This window comes from Grus americana, chromosome 6 (genome assembly GCF_028858705.1).
Source record: "Grus americana isolate bGruAme1 chromosome 6, bGruAme1.mat, whole genome shotgun sequence".
NCBI classification, from domain to species: Eukaryota; Metazoa; Chordata; class Aves; order Gruiformes; family Gruidae; genus Grus; species Grus americana.
In genome coordinates this window covers 32,226,906-32,249,870 of record NC_072857.1, presented here as the reverse complement: position 1 = coordinate 32,249,870, position 22,965 = coordinate 32,226,906, and the positions used below count along the sequence as shown (strand labels likewise).

Below are 22,965 nucleotides of genomic sequence, written 5' to 3'. Positions count from 1 at the left end.
ACTTTTTAATTTCCATCTAAGCTTTCTCCTTCCTAAGCTGTACAAATATTATGAAGATTTCTACCTAATGATATAATCAACTACGCAGTTTTCAAGCTTTACTAGTCTTAATGTACTTTTAATTGAATAATAGTAAAGGATTATTGATATCAGATACTTTGCTTTAAATGTATTTTTTAACTTAGAAATCTATTAAAATAGCCGTGAGCTTCACTCACTCAAAATTAGTACAGCTAGTCTCTGAGGATTGTCAGGTTATTCCCAGCTAGCCAGCATCACCATCATTTTTCGATGTCATAAACCTGGATGGGACTAGTTTAGCATCTAATTTTAATGATGCACACTATTTATACACAGATCAGTTGATTTCTTACCTGTAGAAGTCTTAGTCGTTGTTCATTGTTGAATCTTTCTACAGCAGCCCAGAACCACCGAATTACAATGTGATTGTCATGATAACCTGTTAAAAGAAGAAGAGCCTTTATACTTTGCATACTACAAAAGTGGTTGAGAGAATAGTTAATGAGTTTTTCCTAGTTTGGTCCTAATCACAACAATGCCATATTTCTTATCCAATTGCAGCAAAAAACAGGAGGTAGCGAAGAATACTCCTGAAATGCTTAAAAATCTTAAAAGCAGAGAATCAATTTACTATGACAGGAAGGAGTGAAATCTCATTTGCAAGCTTTTCTTCCATTAATCAATCACTAACAGGAATGCCAATTCATGGAAATATTTCAGTGTTATACTTTTTATGTATCTCAAGCTACAAATGATGCTGCAAAACCATCTCTCTCAAAGTAGTTCCCAAATCTCCCATTGTTCTTGAATTATCTCAACTGCCAGCCTGCAGTCACTGAAATTACTTCTGAATTCCTGTCGTCTTTGAGAGTGGAAAAGAGGCAGATCCTACTGAGAATGGTTACCATTTCCTTTTGTCTCCAGTGTCTAGGTGGTACTCTAGTAGTGTGCAGGTGAGCACAGTACTTTCTGTGGAGAAGACCGCTCTGTTATGCTGTCCAGACAAAAATAGTAAGGGAAGAGCTGCATGGGGAAGCAATGAAGCAAACTAAAATGGACAAATTACCTTCTCCTAACCAAACTTAACCACAGAAATTCAGAAGATACTAAAGATGTGTGTCATGGGATGGTTCTTTAGTGTCTTAAAAACTGGGTAATTCCAGGCCCCCCAGCACTGTCAGTGAACAATTCAAAATTAAGGTTACCTCCTCTATACTCTGTATTATTTCTCCAGTCGCTCAAGTCAATTTCTGCTGTTCCAGCTATAACCAGTTCCAGTTCTCTGGCATCGAACACAGACACGAGCCTCGCATCAACCACCTGTGAAAGGAAGTAAAATACATACCACCATTTCTTCATTTATTGATTTTTGCCTCCCCAGAACAGGCTTGTCTGCTACTACGACATTTATCAGGTAACATTCCTCTCACAAAAATGGAAATAATTAAGTTGGTTTTGGTTTTGTTTTTTTTTCTTTTTAAAGGCAAATAAATGGACTTCTTTTTCTTATGCTGCAGTTCCACTCAGTTTCATTAGAGGATCACAGTGAGTGGGAGAGAATTTTATTGGCAAATAATATTGAATTATTTCAGGACAAATTAAGTTCAATACATTCAATTTAATTGTTCATGTTAAAACAGGTAAGAGAGTAATACCTTGAAATACACTCAGTCTGCCGTGTTACACTGAGTACAGCATGCCCACAAAAAAACCCGAAAGGCCCAATGAAGAGACAGATGGGTCACTTTAGCAAACATTCACTGCCAATCATACAAATAGTGATCAATAGGATTTTCCAGTTTAAAGAAGATATATAACCATAGTGTTTAAGTCAATAACTAACAATTCCAACCGCCCCCTCCCCCTCAATATCTGCAAGATTATGTATCTATCTGCTTTGTGGGACTCTGTATTTGGGAAATGCATGGGCAGAGAAAAATACTTTGGGAGGATAAAGGAAAAAAGTAAATTTCATTTTAGATTTTTTTACCTCATAAAAACCACGGACTAGACTTTCTGTTTGTTGTACAACTCCTCTCTCAATTCTCCATTTCACCATTCTTTCTATATATTCTTTCTTGTTCTTTTCAGTGACTGGGATGTTGGCACCTCCTGGCTTTAATTCCCGTTCTGTGATCTTAGGAAAAAAATAACCAAGTGACAACACAGTATTATAAAGACAAAAGAAAGAATTAAAATAATTTAAACTTTTAAGTTGAAGTAATTCCTCAAAAGCACTAGCCAAGACTGACTTTAGCAGACTGGAACATACAACAAATCTTTTTTTGGATAAAATCATATTTAAAATCCCATTTAGTCTGAAGAATCTTCATATTTAGTATGAAGAATAAGCTGAGAAGAAACAACAATCTTTACAGTGATTAAAGTTGTGAAGTCTTCTAAATAATATCGTAACAAAGGTGTTGTAATACCTTTGAATGCTAACTCTGCTGCAATTAAATTCAGGTAAACTACCTCCAGCAGAGCAATCCAAAATTTTGATAATTTCAGATAGTCTCCAGAAAATCTCCTTAACTAGAAAGACATGTTTGACCTGTTACAAATAATAATTCCTTCTTAGATTTCAACATTGTTTTCATAAACCAGAATTTTATAAAAACAAGTTCAAATCAGAATGAAATGATAATCATTCTTCTGCCCAAATAAATGTTTATCTAGCAGTAGAATACACAAAGGAAATTAAATTAAGAATCTTACACACCTGCCCAAAAACTTCCTCATTTACAGTAAACGTGAGATCTAGGATATCATGAATGTCATTGTCTTTCATCCACTGCAAACTCTGGTGAAACTCCTCGTCGAGATATTCCAGGTCACTCAGGTCACAGAGTCTAACAGAAACAAGAAGAAAACACACCAATAGACATGACAGTAGCAGTGTGTGCTCAGTAACTAAACTCAGATAGGACAGTCCTGAAAAACAGACTGAGAATGGGAGCCAAAAGAAAAATCAACAGAATAAACAAGACACTACTTCAGATCTCTATTTACCTAGTAATAGCAGTTACTGTATAACACAAAATGGTTTTGTTAATATACAAAACACCAGAATTTATTAATTTGAAGATGCATTTCTTTTTAAGGTTATGGTGAGTCTGTCCCGTGTTTCCTGTGAAGAATATTTTGGAATTATGAAAATACATAGATTGAAGAGATAAAGAATTCAAATCATAAAAGAAATGGTAAGTTTTTATAACAAACAACTACTATCCTTTTTGCTTATGTGACTACACTGCCACCTCTCTCGTTTCTTCATTGTGCAAAGACATCTGCTCAGATACCCTGCTTACCACAGAAATATCTTTTTACTTTTTGCCATATTTCCCCTTACCTGGTCCTTGTTTTAGAAATCCAGCCTGTAAGCCAACTGCCCCTTGCTGTTTTTAACAGTTACTACTCCAGGTTTTGAACGTGTCAGCTGTTAATAATATTTAATACCATGGTGGCAATTTGTGCCATTCTTCTTTACTCTTTAAATCCTCTTCTGTGAATTAGGACACTGGGGCTATTAAGAAAGCTGCTCTTCAGCTGCAGGGTTCCCTGCCTGCTTCTATTCTTGGGTCTGTACAAAGTCAGAAGAAAGCCCTGTATTTTTAGTTGGATGCTCAAGTGTAGTTTAAGTGACATCCTACAGTAACAGCCCCTACATCAGAGTTGATGGATTGGGCACAATGTCCCATCTGCAGAGGTAGTCTGGGTGGCTAACCAGTTCTGAGGAAAGCGAAGGTCCAGGGCTTAGATAGGGAAGTTGTGTGAAATAGGCTGTGTACAAAGGTGGCCGCCCCATAATTTTTAATTTTACTGTTTAAAGAACCACCGAGTTAAACAATTAACTTAATTTGGCAGTCACACAATATTAGTATTAAAGTCCATCTGGGTAAGTCCTCATTCTTATTAAAATGATTCTGTTGGCATTTAGGTACTTTTAAAATATACGTGCAATAGGAAAGGATGCATTACTCCATAGTACTAGAATGTATGATGTTTTATACAAAAAATATCCTTCCAGACTTCTCAAAACCAGCTTTCAAATGGAGGACAAAAAGTGAAGCACCTTAATGTCATTGGGTCTTAAATTCCAGACGTGCTAGGCAAGTGCAACTCTCATTGTTCAGAACAGGAGTAGTAGTTCTGAAAACAAAGTCTAAAGTATATCAAAGTAAAGCTCCTCAAAACAGAGATTGCCAACAATCAGTCTACCTCTGAGAATGGGTCCTGCAGTCTAACTTACAAAGTGATTCATATCCTATCCTGTGAGTCATTACAAGACAAATGAATAAGAACTCTATTAATACGTGGAATAAAACCACAGCGTTTCATTGTACAACTTCAAATGTAAGATTTTGTAGAAGAGAGCTGATAACAAGGCTAAACCAAAACATGATGTTTTCATACTGATCAGAAACAACATTCTGAGTTATTAGGTAACTGGCTAATAACCATAATCAGAAACGAGTAAACTTTTAAAAAAGTCCTGGATTGAAATGAAATTATTAAATTATAGATAATGGCCCGTCTCCTTTGACAATAAAACATCATTATTTATCCATACACAAAATGGCATCGTCCATGGGGAAGGAACCAAACAAAAAAAGGAGACAGAACAATTCTACTCACATTCGGAGGAGGGCTTTATAAAAGGGCCGTGTAAAAAAGGCATCTAGCAAATACTGATGTATCAAAGCAAGACCAAGAATTCGACCACTAAACCTGAACCTGGAAGAGAAAGAGTTACAATCGTTATGCTGAAACTTTGTGGTTTGTACACTGCTCTGTCATCAAAACTTACATATATTTCCAAACAGCATTTTTAAATCAGATAGCTATGTCTAAATTGTGGTTCGGTTTTTGTTGTTTTTTTTTTTTCCTTGTGTTTCTTTTACATTCTCAGTAAGGCACAGAAAAAATGCAAGTCTGCAGGGTGTGGAAAATCCCTCAGATACCTAAGGTGGAACTTCTCAAAACTGTCAAATCTATATTAACCCAATCAACCCCTGCCAGACCAGCCTCTTCATAAAAGCGTATCTTCCAAAATGATAGCTACTGTCTATTTTCTTTACACACCCCAACAAGGATTAACTTGTTTTCATATTACCGGGAGGCCAAAGGTTATTCTACCCTTTCCCAGCCTGACAGTTCTTGCTGTCTGTCTTTTCTGCTTACAATGGCTCCTTGCTCCCTCTTCTGACTGGTGATTATGGAGTTCTATATATACTGTCACAAAGAGCAGCTGGAAGCTTTTTTTACGTATCGCAGTGCTCTCTAGGCCTATGTCAATGGGATCTAAATGATCTTGTCCTCTCCCCTCTCACTCTCTTCCCTTAATTATCTTCATTTTGTCAGGTGTGTAAGGAGGGCTGGGGGAAGAGGGTGGGAGTTTGATAGATTTGAGCTCAGATGACAGCAACTTTGAAATAGTAGGGTCTTTGCAAATATTCCCATGAGAATAAAGATCCATTGTGAAAAATCCTCCACACCTCTGGAACTAGATTTAAATGTAGTGTTCTTTTTCAAAGAAAGTAATATTTCTTAAACTTTCTGTTTATGCATCCTCAGCCACATTTTTCCTTGGAAAGGTTAGGGCTTTATCATACCTGCCTGTACACAGGGTTTGCAAGGTGAGGCTCTGACATGCAGAGCCTTCTCCTTCCATGTATAACTGCTTGTCACAGCTGCATTCTCTGAATTTCCCCTGAGGCTGTATAAGACCAGTGCTGTCACTGGCACCAGCATTCCCAGAGAGAGAGAGAGGATCACGCCTCCCTCGCCCCCAAGGTCTCTGGTCCGGCACTGCAGAAGCCAAGGTTGAATACAAAATGTTGGCAGAAACCTGCATAGCACATAAGGTTTTTTCTCCCCTTTTTGCCAGACTGTTCTGCTTTTCCAGTACAGCATATGCCATTTATTGTTGCAGTATTGGACTTCAACAGGTAGGTTGCTTCAACTGAACTGGATGCAGCCAACAATTTAATTTTCTATTAATTTTTAAAACTTGTAATGAGATTCTGGCTTCCAATAAATAAGAACTCAGTACATATCTGTCCCACACAGATGAGCAGTTGTCATTCCAGTATTACTGTAATCTAACTACCTACACAACAAAATTCTCTGTTAATATTCACAGCACAGCTTTACAGACTTATGGCGATGCCATGGCTTAAATCAACTGAGAGTGATTTGAACTGGCTTACAGTTGTGAAAATGGGATTATGTAAAAATCCTCGATAACTATTTTAGAAGCATGTGTGTATGTACAGACTTTGCTTAGGAGCTACGTAATCAGTAGTCTTTCTCCTACCCCCAATTAAGATACCTCCATAGATTTCCTTCCAAGAGGTATGTTGGGATTTTTCCACTGAGGAAACCTCTGTACTCTTTAGGAAGACTCAGACAAATGACATACAGTAACAACTCTTTGAAATCTCCCTTACTCTCCTTAGTTGGCAAAAAGCCAATGCTTCGTTCTTTCTTTTTTTTTAATGCACAAGAGGCTAATATTGCTTTCATGAAATGACTGCTAATGTAGAAGAAATGCAGAGAGCTGAGTTGTGAGACAATCCCATGGTACATGTTCCAAATCACAGTTTTGCTGACCTTGTGAGAAATAAGATCATTTGAAACCACAAGAGAAAACAAAATCAGGAAAGTCTAAAGAAATGCAATTATTTTGCTGGTGGTTAAAAAGATCAGATTCTATATTATATGTCTGAGCAGATATGAGCAGTTGTCTACAAATGAGAAAAACAGAAAACATATCTGAAAAACAAAAAAATAATTCTTACCACTCATGGTGATTGTCTACAAAAGCAGACATGGGACTTATTTGTACTGTATAGGTATCGTTGGCTGAATACTCAAACAAACCATAATATGGATTGAAGAGCTCTCTAGACACCAGGAAAAAAAACTCTCTTGAAGGCCCACTGTAGTCCAACCTTTAAAGAGAAACTTGACATTACTATAAAGTGTTCGTTGCAAAGAAACGCTTTTTTTTGAATCTACATTCCTTACACTGTGTTTTAATTAAAATTTCATAAGATTTTAACCAGAACCCTTATCCTGCAGATTGCTTAATGCCAAGGTATGCGAAGTCCTTGAGGGGCTGTTCTGAAATGGAATGGCTTGGAGAACTGAAGTGCTCTATGTGGGCTACTCTCATAAAAAATTTTGGCTCCAGCTGTAATGGCCTCTTTGCCGCAGGAACATAACCAAGTAATTGAGGGTGGAGCGGGGGGAGGAAGAAACATGAAAAGAACCAACATTAGACCTATCTGCATCTGACAAATTAAGAATGAAAATGAACAATGGTCATATTTTGTCTTTGCAGACTTGCAACAATAGGACAATTTGAAGGATAATATTTCTGTTTTCCCTAGCAATATAATCTGAGATTACTTCTGTGATTTATCTTTCTTGGTCTAAATTTTCTTGTCTGTCTTCCAAACTTGAGTGCATTTAAATGTCTTTTGGAGAGTGCATTTCCTTTGGTTGGTTTTTTGTTTTTGTTTTTTGCTATTTCAAGATTCCAGTACTAATGAACAGGAAATCTAAATAACCCCTTCTTCCCGAATCATAAACAAACTCATTGCTGACAAAGCACTGAAACTGAATTTGGACATTATGCTGCAGGTCACCAATGAAATGAGTTAAGTATGAAGTTAATGCTCTGGTAGAGTTGGAAAACGGAAAATTAGGGTTTTCCCTATGGGGAACAGAGATTATTATAATCCTAACAAATAGATATAAAGATATAACTTCTATAGATTGAAGATTTTATACTTGACTGTTAAGGTCTTGCATTAGTACTAAGAAAATGCAGAGACAGAAGTATCACAGAAAAGGTCAGCTTTCACATAGGACTTCTGCTACTAATGTTTTAGCTCATGAACTTTTACATAAGACAAACATAGATGAGAGCTGATTTTGAGGATGAAGTTGTCAGGAAAGTAAAGGCTAGGTACCATTATCAAGTTGAGGACAAAGCCTCTTTCCTCTGTGAATGAAAAACATTTTCCCTTCAGTCATTTGGAAGCACTTCGCTTCTGTTAAGCTTCAGAAGTGAAGTACAGAAACAGATCCTTACCCTGGCAAGAAGGGCAGATTCCATCCTCAAATTGCAGAAAAAACCCAAAATGGTTTGCTATCATGGACAACTGTTGGATCTTAATCTTGGCACAAATACCAGGATCAAGTAAAGGGTCATCTGGAAGACTCTTGAAAACTTCTGGAATAATCAGACTCACTGTGAAATCTTAAGATAGAACAGAAACTGTGTGCTTGACTACCAGCCGTTCCATACAGCTCCTTTTGTACGCAGAGTTACTGTGAGTCATGTTAAATAAATCAATCATGAGAGTCCTGCACTGCCAGTCAGATTTATCCCACAATTAAAGGCTTGGCACAAGGGTGAGAAAACTTCATACAAGAGGTATGCAACCACACAACAGCTGCAAATGTAGGGCATTTGGGTATTCAGGAGTAGAGTAATATGTTGTTGGCAACATGACTCATGTCTCCTAGGAAGCATCATTAATACTTCAGATTTACCACTCTTAAATGCAAAGGAGCTTCTGCTAATAGGTAATAGAACTTAGGGAAAATAAATTTAAGGAACCATATTCTTTGTATCAGAATTTTCTTCATTTGTCACCACATGAAGTATGAATCTAAAAATATTAAACTAGCATCATAATTGCATGACTGTAGAAACTGAAGGTTCAAGGAAGATACCAAACATCATGAGACTTATGATAAAAATCATATGATCAGCAATAACTATGTCTGAGTTGCCCCACTAATTTATACACTAATAAATCAACAGTTCTAAAAATCTTTTAATTCGTGAGGATTTCATTACCCATTCTGTTAGGACTTACACCTCTTTACCGAGAGGAAAAGACATGCAAGAGCAAACTCCCACTTAAAAACTTAAAAAAGGAAAAGGAGGAGCAAATAGGAAACAATTAACTTTCAGTATTCCTCCTCCTCCTCGTCCTTTCCTCCACCCTGACCTGTCTTTCTACACCTAGCCAAGTGAATAGTTTGATGTGATACATATCCTTGCACCATCTCTGATGAAACAATACTGTTTGCACACATCCTTTCTTCATTCAAAACACAGATTTGTAAACAGATAATTGATGTCATTTTAATTTGACTTTGCTCTTAGTTAACTCATTCTCTTCCATTAAGAAGAGAGTCTTGTGTAAAGGTGGATATAATGGGAACAGGATGTGTCACCTCCATTTCCAGGTCACTCTTCATCTTGCTGTAGTGAGTGATGAAATGCAAAAGCCTGACATCTGATGAAAGGAGACAGGCTATCTGGATCAATCTCTATCTCATGTATGATTTTAAAATTTTCCCTTTCATTTCTAAATCTGAGTTGGGGTTATGGCTGTGAAAGTAAAGGCTGGTAGGGCTGTGTAAGGCAGGCCTTGTTTCTGCATCCCCACCCTGTTCGGTCAATATAGCATAATCTCATCCTGCACCAGCCTTGTCATTCCAGTTCTTGAGTTTTTCCTCAGACAGCATGGTGATATTATTTATATGAAGGAGTCCACACTTGGCTCTCAGCTGTCAACATTTTTTATTTTAAGACTTCAGTAAGTCCTTATTAACACTACGCACTTCAGGGTGAACTTTAAACAAACAACAGGATTTAGGGGTTTTCAAAGACAGATTAATTTTATCTAATCTTGTATGAGATGTTTCTATTACAACTTAGCTATTTTAAAGACATGCATTGCGTGGCAATAATGCACACTACAGGATTCCAAGAGCTGTGTGTTGCAGTTTCCTAAATATCAAAGAATAAAATTTTGAATGTATTTACAAATACATTCATGAAATGTATCAATAAAAATATTTGTGCCTAAGGCAGTAGACTTTAAAATCTGACAAAGGGAGCACAAATCAAGAGGCGAAAGAGGCAAATAGTACATTGTTTGATTTTACTTGCAAAGAAAATCTAACCACATCTTACTTTGCAATGCTCATCTCGCAACCTGTAACACGTTAGACTTTTATTAGACACAGACTGAGCATTCTCTGAAGTGACTTTGAAATGGCAGGAATATTTGTGTTTATTTGACAACTAGCAACAGCCTGGTTGCTTTTATTTGTGACACAGGCCCTGGCCCGGAGAGGCAGTGAGCACCTCCTGTAGCACAGAGGGCTTGCAGCTCCCGTTGCCTCAGACAGGAGTTGAATTGAGGATTAAGCCTCTAGCCTGCTCCTGAAGCACCCTCTTTCCAACAAATGGCAGCTGTCTTTTAACAGGCACTGGAGATACAATGTCAGCACTGACAGAAAAGAAATATGAATAACACAAGAAAGTTGTTTGTTTTCTCTTTGCTTTCCCAGCAACATTCTGAAACACACACCAACTATTGTGAAAATTCACATAAACACACGCATTATTTCTGCAAAGGCAGGATACATTACATTTCCCAATGCCTAAAAAGTCATCTTGAACAGCTGTATGTTCTAAGCTTATGTATATGGCATTTCCTGACTGCGATCCTTCCTCTTTTCACTCTAGACCACAAGAAATTTCATGAAACAGCAGCTGCAAGACACCGAGTTTTGAGATCACATTTACTTCCCTGTTCTACTCACCCTTCTTCCCCAACAAACGTGACATAGAGTTTATTCCTCTGCAGGTCTTTTCTCGAGTAGCCCATGATCTGGTTAAAGGCATCTTCTAGCAAGTGATCTCTCCTGATGATTAATCTGAAGAGCAAAATAATTTTGAAACAGCAGTTTGTGAACATGAGCCACAGCTGGAAACATCTATTTACACTGCAAAGTAACGGGGTGACTTCATAGAGATACACGTTTCTGCTGGATAATTTGATCCAGGCCAGGCAGCTTCTGTCTGTTAGTCTGTCTCCCTCAAGGATCTACTTCAGATTTCAATAAAATGTGTCTTGTACAAAAAGGTGTAGTTTTATTTTTTCTACCCTGGTTCTTCCTTTATTTAAAGGCTTCAATGGGAAAGGTGCTGAAGTGAGCATTTTCATTAAATTTAAAACCCTTTTGTAAGGCTGGGCCTCTAAATCAGTCTTACTGTAAAAGCAAGAATCTAACCTTTTATGTAAAAATCAGTCTCTTAACATGGAAAAAAGATAAAACCATGGGAAAGTCACTGAATGGTAACTCCAGAATCACACATCCCTCCATTATCCCCCGTGCAACCGAACAAAAAGTCTAGACGGAATGGCAATTGTTTGTCCAAAACCAGACTGAAGCATCACATGTGAAAATATAATGTACCTTCTAAAAGAAAAATTGTGGAAGTGAGGAAGTGCCATAAAGATCTAAAATAAGAGGTGAATGAACGCTCCCTTACTTAAATGTTTTATCTTCTGCCAAAAAACAGTGTTTAATTAGTTTCCCGAAACTTAGCTTGCTTTATATTCAAATACTGCTTTATACTGCCTTATGTGTGCGTTTGATCAGTCAGTCAGATCAAAGCTGGGAGCTGCTGCTGCTCGCAGAGAGGCAGCTTACCCCCTGCCACCCCCAGCCTCTTGCAAAGTCCTTGCTGGCCTTACTGCTTGTGCAGAGATCAGTCAGCGACTGCACTGTGCTATCCTCCAGAGGACACAGAAGCGGAGAGGCCAGGAACTAGCAAGGTACCTGGGCAACAAGATGACCCAGGAAGTATGCAAGTTGTGCTGGGCTCCTGGTTTGAAAAAAAGGAGCAGGTCAGTGTATGCCTGGGAAAGGAACCCAGAGAAAACTTCTGTTCAAAAATCAAGCTGTTGTTCTGCTTAAAAATCCACAGTGTGATGGCAAATAGGTCAGGAAAAAAGGTGCAAGAAATGGAATGGATCTTACAGATAGCAAGTGCCATCCTCTTCTACCAGCTATTTGCCCAAGCATTCATGAAAAACTTTCATAGATTAAGCTTGAAGTGCATATGATTTCATTTCATTATAGGCAGACAATGTTCAACCCCTGCCTCTTAAAGACTGTCTAAACAATACCATTTTAAACCCATTTAAGTTGTGGAAAACTTTTAATAAGCTCACATAAATGAAGTCTGAGCTCTGCACTAATTCCTGCAAAATATGAGAAGTGACTGGGGGAAATTTAAAAAAAAAACAAACAAACCAAATACCACAAACAAACAAATCCAAACAAAAAGCCTAACCCCCCTATTCTGTTAGAAGAAATGGTTAAAAAAAAAAAGTTCTAGTACTCCATGGCTACTATGAGAGTATCAAACTATGAGAGTTTGATAGGTGGCACAATACTTGGTAATTTACAAAATTATGAAAGTATCTTATGATTATGATCCTTAACATAATAGTATGTAATCACACAATTACCAAATAAATGAAGGAAGACCTCATTCCAAGCACTCTAGCATTCAGAGTGCTGAAGTAAAAATATCAGCAGTTTTTTAAGGCGATCCTTAGAATTTAGTAATATTTAATTTTATGAGTCCTCTTTAGTAAAGAGGATTGTGATATCAATAGAGGCAATGATGTACAAAAGATAAACCTATCTAGTTTTTTCAATGGAAAAAGACATGAGACAAATGTAATTGTTTATATCATAGCAATTGCTATAATGGAAGAATTCAGATGCCTCCTGTTCTGCATGTCTCTTCCCAAAGTGCTTTTTGGGACTGTATTGGTAATATCGTTTGTATGAAAATATAGTTGGAGGAAACATAGAAAAGAAGTGCTCAGAACTTGCTGTATCCTCTGCTATGAATCACACACTGGCACTAAGTCTTTTATGGCAGGCTTTGTATTTCCAGAAGAGCAAGGGTAACCATAACATCTGCATTCCTTCTAATGGGAAGAAGCTTGCAGACGTGTAAGGCAAGGCAAGCTGCCTGAGAAACAAAATCCAGTTTCATGAGATCCTTCAACATACTTCAATTTCCCTGGGCCTTGTCCATATCCTTTAGTCTCCAACTTCCTGTAGAAGTTCCTCAGCTTGGCTTCAAAATCTCTTTTGTAAGGAGCTGGAGCTCGGGCATTGGCACGCTGAGTACCTGCAGGAAGCAATAAGCAAAGAATAAGCTGTAGTGACATGAACTGATTAATGTCCCATCCTCTACTGAAAAGAATCCTTAATAGCAAAAGGCATGGTATGTGCTTGGTTTAGTCACCTTTATAAAGTGTAAAAGCTGTGTATCTTCAAATCTGCTCTGCATCCAAGACTTTTTGATTGCTCATTTCCACTAGTGTCATCTTTCTAAAGTAAGTCTTCAAAGAACAAATCCAGGTCAATGCAAAAGATGGATTAAAAACCCAGCACAATCAACTGGAAAGACTTTTTTTTTTTTGTCAAGTACACTTGATGTCTAACCTTTAAAATAGCTCATGCTATATATGTTCTACTCTGTTCTAGTTTTAATATTATCAGGAAAAACAAGAACTCAGAAATGAAGGATAAACAGACTATACTCTGCTGTGCCCCTGTTGAATAGATCAAGCTGAAGAAGAAAGACTTTTGGAAATTCCCTAGTAGAAATTTTTCCTTGGGGAAGTACAAGGAAGAAAAATATTGTAAGAACGGAAAGACTACCAAATTTAAGTTTGTGGAACTTTTCACATGTGACTGCAGGAACATACATAATGGTCATCTAAGTGAATTTATTTTTGAAAAAACTGTTTTTCAGGGTCAACTTCTGAAGAGCAGGGATGCCCAAAAAAATGACATACCCCCACATATGTGTGTACAAGTCTAGTATATACAAATTACATGTTTAGTCTGATCTATTCATAATATTACAACCATTAGAACTTCCACTGCCTCCTTGGATAAATTACTTCAATTTGATTTGAGGCAGTTACTCCTAGCCCTTTTATGTTCATCTTCTCACCCCTAGTTTTTATAACATTAAATTCCTCCCCTGCATGGCTGTGTAGACATCCCACCCAAAAAAAACTTGGAGGACATTTAAAATTTCTCGTGCCCTACAGTATACATAGTTGCCAACTACTTATCTGCAACTGGTGGTCATCTAACAGGCCCATAATGCACTGGAAACACAAATGAACAGTTTAGAAGCACGTATATGTAGACCTCTGTCTCAAGTGACAATCAGTTCCTCCTGTGAGTTTTCTTTTGTCTCCCTGTGTGAAACTAAGCCAATACAGACACATTTATTGCTACTATGGGCGAAGGCATGAGAACGTAACATTTCAGGTTATGAAAAAGAGCGTGTATCTGTTTTCCTCTGGTCTCTGCCCACAGGCTGAAGAGAGCAGCTCGCTTAGCCACAAAGCGTATGGGACTGACGCAAACGCGGTGAGCACATCCCGTGGAAGTGGCTGCTGAAAGAAGCTGCAGAGTTGATCCCTCTGCAGACATCAGAGAGAGAACAAGCGAGATCAGTATTAATACTGAATGCCATTTACAGGTCTTTAAAAGACCTGTCTGACCAGAAAGACACTTGCCACTTGTTCTAGGCTTAGAAGTGATGTGTGGGAGGAATAGAAAGTGTCAAGGAATCCTCAGAGCTCCAACGGGAACATGTAGGACCCTTCTGGAAAAACAAATCATGGTCATCAATTAATCTGTACTGGTTATCCTCTTTTACTGAAAGCACCAAGGGCTTCTAATGGTACACTCAGCTGAATTCTCTAGAAAACTTACAGAAACTTGAAACTATAAACAGCCTTTTAATTATTGGCCTTTTCCCCCTACTTTGTTTATTTCACTTTGGGTCAAAGTAGGTACAAAAATGTAGCCACTAAAAAAAAAAAAACCACACACAAAAGCATGCTTTAATCTTAACCCCTGAAGGAAGTTTTTGCTGAGAGATACTGCAGAGCATAAATCTGGTAACACATTACTTCACGGTTCAGAAACCAGCAATATATTATTCTGTCAGCACATGACAAGTCCTCATTGCAAATCAGATGCATATGCCAAGAAATTCCTGGGCAATTATAGTGATTACTTCCGCCTTGGGAACAAAAGATGTTAATGGAAGAGCTAAAAAATGCTAGTGATGTGATAATCATATTTGATTTTCAAAGAGGTTATATTCTAAAGCAGATATAAAGAGTAACTTCATGACTATTCATCTTCCCAAAAGAGAAAGTAAAACCGATTGTGACTGATCTGAACAATGGATCCTTAACATGCAACCTCGTGCAGTGCAGCACAGCCAGTTTAGCTGACAAAAAAACACAGAGCCTCCATAGAAACGATGGGCTATTTACAATTTCTTATCAAAAAAGTCATTTGTAGACCAACACAAACATGCATACTCGCAGACTGACAGGGAGATTCAATGGTGTCTCTATATTTTTCTATGAAATAGAATAGAGATTACAATTTTCAGAACAGGACTAAAACTGTCACTGTTCATCCTTTACTGTGTGCTCCTTTGAGGAATAGATGAGAATATGACATGTTAAAGATTGAATGCATTTTGAAATTACTTTGTTGGAGTGAAGCCCTGCCCAGCATGCTTTGGTGCATGTACTAGTAATGAAATTCTAACTCTGAAAGCCAAAACTGTTTTTACTCATAAGGAACTGCCAAGTTTGCAGTTGGAAATAAGATGTATACATGCAGATTTCATTCTTCCTTTCTTTTCAACAAAGGGAAACAGTTATATCTAAACCATATATGTATTGAAAATATCAATACATGTGGGTATTATATTTTGCTGCTTTGCAGAATGCCCTAAGATCATTAAGGTCTTCAGACAGTTTCTTCAAATAGGTCCTACAGAGGCCCTATGTCCAGAAGCAGGAAAATCTACCACTCAGGACATGTTTATGAATGGTTTTAATCTGGTTTCTTGAAAAGGCAAAGCTTTTTATGATTGTGGACTGGGAAATGCCCATTAAAAAAAATCACAGTACTTTTTCTGATAAAATTTTCTTACTATCTGGAACTACCTCTAGTTGCTTACATCCCAAATGTTCTCTATTTATCTATACTTTTGTTCTCAAATTTGTAGAAATCCCCTTAAGCCACTTCCAATTTACTGCAGTGATTTTATTTTACTTACCTATTATCTTCTTGAGAAAACTAAGAACAGCAACATATATACATTTCAAATTGCTGTACTTAGCCTTCAGAGGTCAAATGGAACTTGTAATATTTGAAATAATTTAGTTCTGATCTGCAACTTAGGTAATGTGTGAAATATCAAATTCATTCCATTCTGACATGCTGCAATATGCTATCTTTTCAACTCATGTTAAGGGACAACAATCTGGCTTTACATAAAATTGTCACTCATTGCTCCACAGACCCATTAACACTGGCATTTTAATGTACAGTTATTAGATCTCATATTTTTAATTCTCTCGGCATCAGGATCCTGGCATGAGCAGTCACTTAGTTATTTCACATCACTGAAAAGTTTGCATGTTTTACAAGTCAGAACAAAATCACAGCCTCTGAAGTTGTAATACACCAATCTTTTCTACTGGCAAAACATCTTGTGAGCCCAAGGCAAAGGTTCCAGTTTGACAGTCAAATGCAATCACACTTGTTGACTTTGCTCAAAAATAGGACTAAATCTTTGTTGTTGCTGGAGCAACACAACTTGCATCTTCAGAAAGGTGGAAAGTCACTATATGCAGCATAATGCAAACTAAACTAGCTCGTACTGCAATATCTTACAGATACCATCATAATGGAAGTACTGCAGTGAGAAGCTCACTGACCACTCAGAAGGGGCTTCAGCTCATGTAACTTTACCCATCTAAAAGTTGGGAACCACAAACGGGAGTAGGTTATAGTTTCCAAATAGTAGGTTCTTGGCTTTAGGCTTTTGTTCTCTGACTTTTGGGAAGGCAGCACGAGTGAGCTACTGACTTTACTCATCTGGAACTGGTCCTTACCAAGTATAAGAAATGGTTTCATACAGCCCCTGCAGAAGCTGTGCCTGAGCAACTTACCTGGAGAGTTCTGAGGCGAAGACACCGGTGAGCCTCTCGGGGACTGGCAATAACTAGGATGAAGTAAGGCATGTGGTGGCACATATGACATTATCTCCTCCTCAAACAAGCTGGTAAAAAGGAGCAAATAAAAAATAACATGTTTATTTGAATGAATGGCATTTTTCACTTTCTAAGAATAAATCTCTAGTTACCAACCTGCTTTCTTTGGTAGTTGCTTGCCTATTTCCACTATGTGCACTTAAGAGTGCTACAGAATATTTTATTGCCATTCCCTCAATCAGATCTTAAAAGTACTGGAAAGCAGTATTTACTACTTTTGTGGGATATGGTTATCCATAATCTGGTATTTGTTTTCAAAGTTAAAATACAGTTAATCAACCTTTAAAATCTGTCGTCCGTCCGTCCCCCCCTTTTTTTTTAAACTTGTATTCTCATTACAAAGGGGTCAATAACCTTAGTCAGACTTTCCTGGAAAAAGATCTGCAATACTGCACAAAGACTAGGAACAGAGACAAACCTTCTAAGCCGCTAGCATTAAGCTAGCATTAAGAACCACATCTGAACTTGTTGAATATATTGAACAGGAAGCTTGTTGGCATAACAAGTTATTTCCTTATTTTTTCTTTAATACTAACACTGTTCCTGAGACAGGTATCACATCTAGTCTGTTTAGGTTGAGTTATTTCATGCCTCATCTACTATTGCTACATAACTTTTAAGAGAAAACCAAATATTTTGCAGTCTAATCACTGTATCCGTTTACAGAGAGTCTGTATATATATTAAAAGTTCAGTCTGTTCCCAAAATTGACACAAGCAAATCCAAAGAGATGGAATATCTAATATCAGAATGGATCTGATATCTAAGTCTATGTTGGTTGTTAAACACAGCACATAAGAATAAACTGTTGAGATCATACATAAAATTTATTTCCAAAAATTGAGCTACAGAAAGAATCACAAGCCAATCTTTTACTGTAGAGCTCAACCAATGAAAGCAATACTCAAATAAAAGATGTTTCTTACGAAGTTTTTTCACCAAACAAGTATCTAGAAAAGTTTTTTGCATGAGGGGTTTTTTTTTTGGAACCAGTATTTTCTGATAATTCTTTTTACATTCATGATCATGCATTGTTTTCCTCCAAGGTATATTTTGATGCTGAAAATGTGATAAAATATAAACCACTACTTCAATCTTGGATTTAATTAAGAGTTAAGATGATGATTTATGTTGTATACCAAACAACATGTTTGGAAGAAGAAACTGAAAAATATTTTCTTAATACCTGAAGTATAACATAATGCCATCCTTAGAGTATTTTTTAAAAATGTGATGCACAGTACCTCCTTCAGTCCCTAAAGACATAGGGGTTTGTTTGTTGGTTTTTAGTTAACTGCAACTTTATATTAACTGAAGCATGTGAAAAAATGTACAGTGTTACCAAGCAATAAAAATATCAGAAATAGTGATTCCACCCAGTTATTACTACATCTCAAGAGTGCTTTACAGGACAATTATATCATCCCCCCCAGCTGAAGAAACAGAGGCTTGGACATGGGTACAGTCTTCCCCAAGGTCATCCAACCAGCCAAGCCACATACAGAACCCAGGTGTCCTGAGCCCCAGGAAGATTGAGTCATCATGATTACAGTGCAGCTCTTCCAGGGTTTCATAGACAAGGGTCATGATGACACCTTGCTAAAAGATACTGTTAAAAGTAAAAATCCACCAAGATTAAATAATGGTAAGAAAATAAATCTCATCATCTCAGTACAACACTACTTTAACTTAGCCCACCTTTGATTTTACGCCAGTATTTACTCACAGTAAACTCACAATAACTCAGTCCAGTCTTCAGGTATAACATCCAACATTTTATGAAACTAATGTATGCATAGATAACATTTTATCAATAATATGGCCTCAGGGCAACATTACTATTAGGTTAATAAAATGGGGAGAAAATCCTCAAGCAACACTTTTCAGTTAGATGGGCGGGAGGGGGCGGCAAAAAAGTAGATTAAGAGAAATATCATCTGAATAATACAATAAACTTATTCTAGGGAGGCACTGGGTACTACTTTTCTCTTAATAGTTATACTGATTATTGCTTTTCTACAAAGCGAAGATTGCAATAAAGCAAAGTCAAAATTTCTACTTCCACTATAAGAATTATTTGCAGTCTTTGTTGTTAACAGAACACTAGAGGGAATTAAGCCCAGTCAAAATGCAATGATAAAATCATTCATGCAACCTTTATTTAAAAACAAATAGCTGAAGCCAGATTTTTCTGTGTAAAACCTGTGTCATCTTCATGTGTTATATATCAAGCAGAAAAAAGGTTTTTAAGAAACAAAATTCTCATTTTAAAAAGGCTTCAGCGTGGCTTTAAAATGAGATTTTTTTTTTATAGCTGTAATTAATTTAGAGATTTAGGGACCAGAAAGGATTATCATTATGCAACCTGACCTCAAAATACTACTGCTACTACTAATGCCAATCCTATTTCACTAGATTCAATTTCAAATGTACTCGTGAATTTCTTGATGCACTTTTACAATGGATGAGAATACAACATGAAGTTACAAGGGTTTAATTCTAGCAAAAAAAATTGCCTGGTTTTTTGAATTAATTGCTTAAATGAACAATATTAAAGAAGCAGCTTCCCATTTCTTGAACTCTGTAACAGTACATCCTTTATTAACAAGGACAATGCTTGACAGCATAGTGAAGCAACAGTAAGACATTAAGTAATAAAAACACATCTCAAGTATGAATGTTCATAAACACGGACTTCCCAAACCACAGAACTAAACAGATGCATTCTTGAAGCAGTACAAGGCACATTCCTACAAAGAGGTCTAAACTGTACCACCTATCTAAATGTCAGAGCTGGATGCAATAGGAAAACAAAAGGTGGTCTAGGCAAACCCATATAAATCACAAGCACAGTGCTCTTGCACTCGCCTTTCCTCAGGCAGAATATTGCATTCCATTACTCCTATGAACAAATGTGACCTCCAACTACCAGCTAGAAACCGAACATGATGAAAATAAAAAAGCCGGCCCTTGAGTTGCAGCTCTCCCAGCTGCAAGTCCAAGTACTGAAGGGGAAATGATTAGGTCACTAAACCAGCGCACACTACTCACTGAAAGGCTCTGCAGTAGCTGCCACAGCATATTCTATACGTGCATCAAAAGCAGCAGTGCCTACCTGAGTAACATGACAAGGTCTGCATCACTGGATAAACGCACCAACCCAGGTGTTCCCTCTGTCCGGATGAACTGGATCTTCTCCCTGTGTAAGCAAAAAAAGACTTCCAAAATATCTTTTGCAAATAAGGCACCAATGTACACCACAGCAACAAGAAAAAGTACAGGGTATATCATAAAAACCTCCAGGTTATGCTTCGGTATTTCAGAAACCATTTTTTTCCCTGCCACACCATGCCCATGTAAGCAGCAAAATATTACAACCAAAAAGCTAATCTGTTTTAAGGAATGATTCTCCTGTTGCCCTCATCTCTTCAATGCTTAGGCTGCTTCAGGTAGTACAGCCATCCAATCAGTAAAAAAAGAAAAAAAAAAAGTAATAAAAAAAATCAATCCTTCAAGTTCATGCTAGCTGTGTCCCTGAATTCAAAGTAGGAGGCTGAGCCCTGCGGGAGGACATTACTATTCTGAAAGTGAACTGTTTAAAGAGGTACTGTCTTTTTTTGAACCTTTATACAGATGCGAGCCATACATGCATACTTGTGATTTTAAAAGTGAGGTTTTTGCAACACACTGCATTTAAGAGATCTTCCTGAAAAACCCTTGTACTATTTCTCCCTTCCTGTCTCAGTCAAGCACACACCCCTCCTCCCAGACCCAGTTTGGTCACTATCGTGGAATTTGTGCATCCGGAACTCTGACCAGAATAACGCACAGATTTTTAGGATCTATATTGAATATAATTCCTTGGCTGATTCCTGTTCTTTTTCTCTGTAGAGTTTTTCCCTGCATTCTAAAAGGAAAGTCCATCCCTTTTATTTTGTCTCTATTAGTACAAGGTATATGATGGTACAGCAAAGAGAAATTCTAATTTGGCTTTACTCTTCAGAAGAAAACAAAAACCAAACCTGTGTAGTAAAAACTGTCCCAATTCCAAAGGAGAACACCCCCGAACAAATAGAAAGAACTCCACATAAGATCAGCATTGGCTCAGCTCAGAGGTCCATCTACCCCACTGTCACCAACAGTGACAAAAAGGTCAAAAATGATCCATGCAATTGGCACTGTAACAAGGCTGCTGGCAGCTGCACACAGTTTAAGCTGCAAGATCAATTTCTGGAACATATTTCACGCGCAGCAGTTTCAGCAAAGGGATCAAACCAAATTTCTTGCCATCTGTCTCTAAAATCATGGTGCATAAAGACCTTCTCAATCAGTGGACCTAGCATACGTTCCCAAACATTTACAGCATATTCAAGGGCAAAAAAGGGGCACAGGTCTGTGCCCAGAGCCCCCCAGTCCCTGCTTGCCAGGGTGGCAGGAGTGCATAATTCAGCGTTTCTCTGAAAGTCAAGCCCCCACTTTGTGAACACTGTGGCTGCAGCCAGCCACAACTAGAGTTCGGCTGGAGGCCCCCAAGTTCCCCTAGCACAGCACTGAGCCAAAGCCAAGATGTGCTGCCCACCTGCAAGCATGGCTCTAGAGTGCCCAGGGCAGGGACGTCCAGACACTTCCAGACCCTACTACAATTTACATCAGTGCCCAAATGTCAAGGTTTGAGCAAAGAAATGGTGGATTACAAAATATATCTTCGCATTTAGTTGGCATCAACACCAGAAAGCAGAAGGACATCTTCTGGGTTAACAAACACATGCAGCTCTCCAAACGAATGCAATCCATGACTTCTCAGAGTTACCAGTGAGAGTTGTGATTTCAATGAGTGTTTTAAATATATGCCTTTTACCTTCTGTTAAGATATAAATTATGTTTAACGTGTAATAGATGCCTTTGCCTGAAGCCTTTTACATTATTTAACAGCCTCTCAGTTTTACCTGAGGTGGTTTGCAATGAGATTTGATCCTGGCTATGTGCTTAATAATAGTATGATAAGTACAATGTTCTCACTGCACCGTAAGACCTCTGAACAGCAATTTCCTACCTGTAGTATACTTTGACTGTATATTTTAACAGACCCTCAACTTCTTATCACATCTCTTCATTTTTTTTAGGAATGAGAAATTTTTTTAGACAGAAAAATGCAAGAGATCTTTTCAAATTATCTCTGTCCTCTTCCACTGGCCAAATAGTGATCTTCCACCTCAGCTATGTAATAATTATAATAGTAATAATAATATTTAATATCATCATCATTCTACCTCAGTTGCACCAAGGTCCTTAAAGAAATAGATTACAGACAGTTGTACTGATCACTACACACACACACACACACAAAAAAAAAGACACAAAGCATTCATAGTGTAGGATTTCACTTAGGTCTTAATTCATCAAGTGTTACAGCAACGTCACTGGCGTGGCTTAGTCTCAACGTGTCAAATAGATAGAATTCCAATAACTTGCTAAATCAGGGCCTTAAAATACTAACTAGGAAAAATGAAACTGGGATCTCTATTAAAATATAAGAAACATTACCAAAGCATCAGCTCTACAAGAAAATAGGAGAAGTATAATGGAAGATACTTTACCTTAATCAAATGTACTAACTTCAAAGACTAAGACTAGACTGGAACCATTTGGCTTAACAGAATGGCTTCTCTGACCAATCCTACTTAATGTTAAATGAAACGATGTTCATTAAAATGCTCAATCATTCTGCTAAAGCGTGTAAGTTAGACATAGATCTTCAGTCTATTTATGAAGTAAGCATACAGAAGGATATACAGTCTCAAGTAAATGAGGAGTTACAGAAATCATGTCTTTGATCTTCCATTTTTAATCTGAAAACCATTTTTTCTTGAGAAGGGCTCAGCCTGTGGCAAATTATGATTCTGTAATCAGGAAGCAAGGTTCTACA

The 22,965-nt window shown here is 37.5% G+C and overlaps 1 protein-coding gene across 8 annotated transcripts in view; it reads right to left on the bottom strand.

Annotated features, from left to right (window-relative positions):
• HECW2 (HECT, C2 and WW domain containing E3 ubiquitin protein ligase 2) overlaps nt 1-22,965 on the bottom strand; it is a 188,848-nt gene that overhangs the window by 9,280 nt on the left and 156,603 nt on the right. For all 8 annotated transcript variants that reach the window (XM_054830314.1, XM_054830309.1, XM_054830308.1 and 5 more), the window contains 10 exons: nt 20,155-20,238; nt 16,938-17,047; nt 12,937-13,057; nt 10,663-10,776; nt 6,825-6,977; nt 4,660-4,758; nt 2,744-2,873; nt 2,012-2,158; nt 1,227-1,341; nt 375-460 (listed from right to left, as the gene is read on the bottom strand). In XM_054830314.1, coding sequence (XP_054686289.1) covers nt 375-460; nt 1,227-1,341; nt 2,012-2,158; nt 2,744-2,873; nt 4,660-4,758; nt 6,825-6,977; nt 10,663-10,776; nt 12,937-13,057; nt 16,938-17,047; nt 20,155-20,238 — 1,159 coding nt within the window. The remainder of the gene's footprint in view (nt 1-374; nt 461-1,226; nt 1,342-2,011; nt 2,159-2,743; nt 2,874-4,659; nt 4,759-6,824; nt 6,978-10,662; nt 10,777-12,936; nt 13,058-16,937; nt 17,048-20,154; nt 20,239-22,965) is intronic.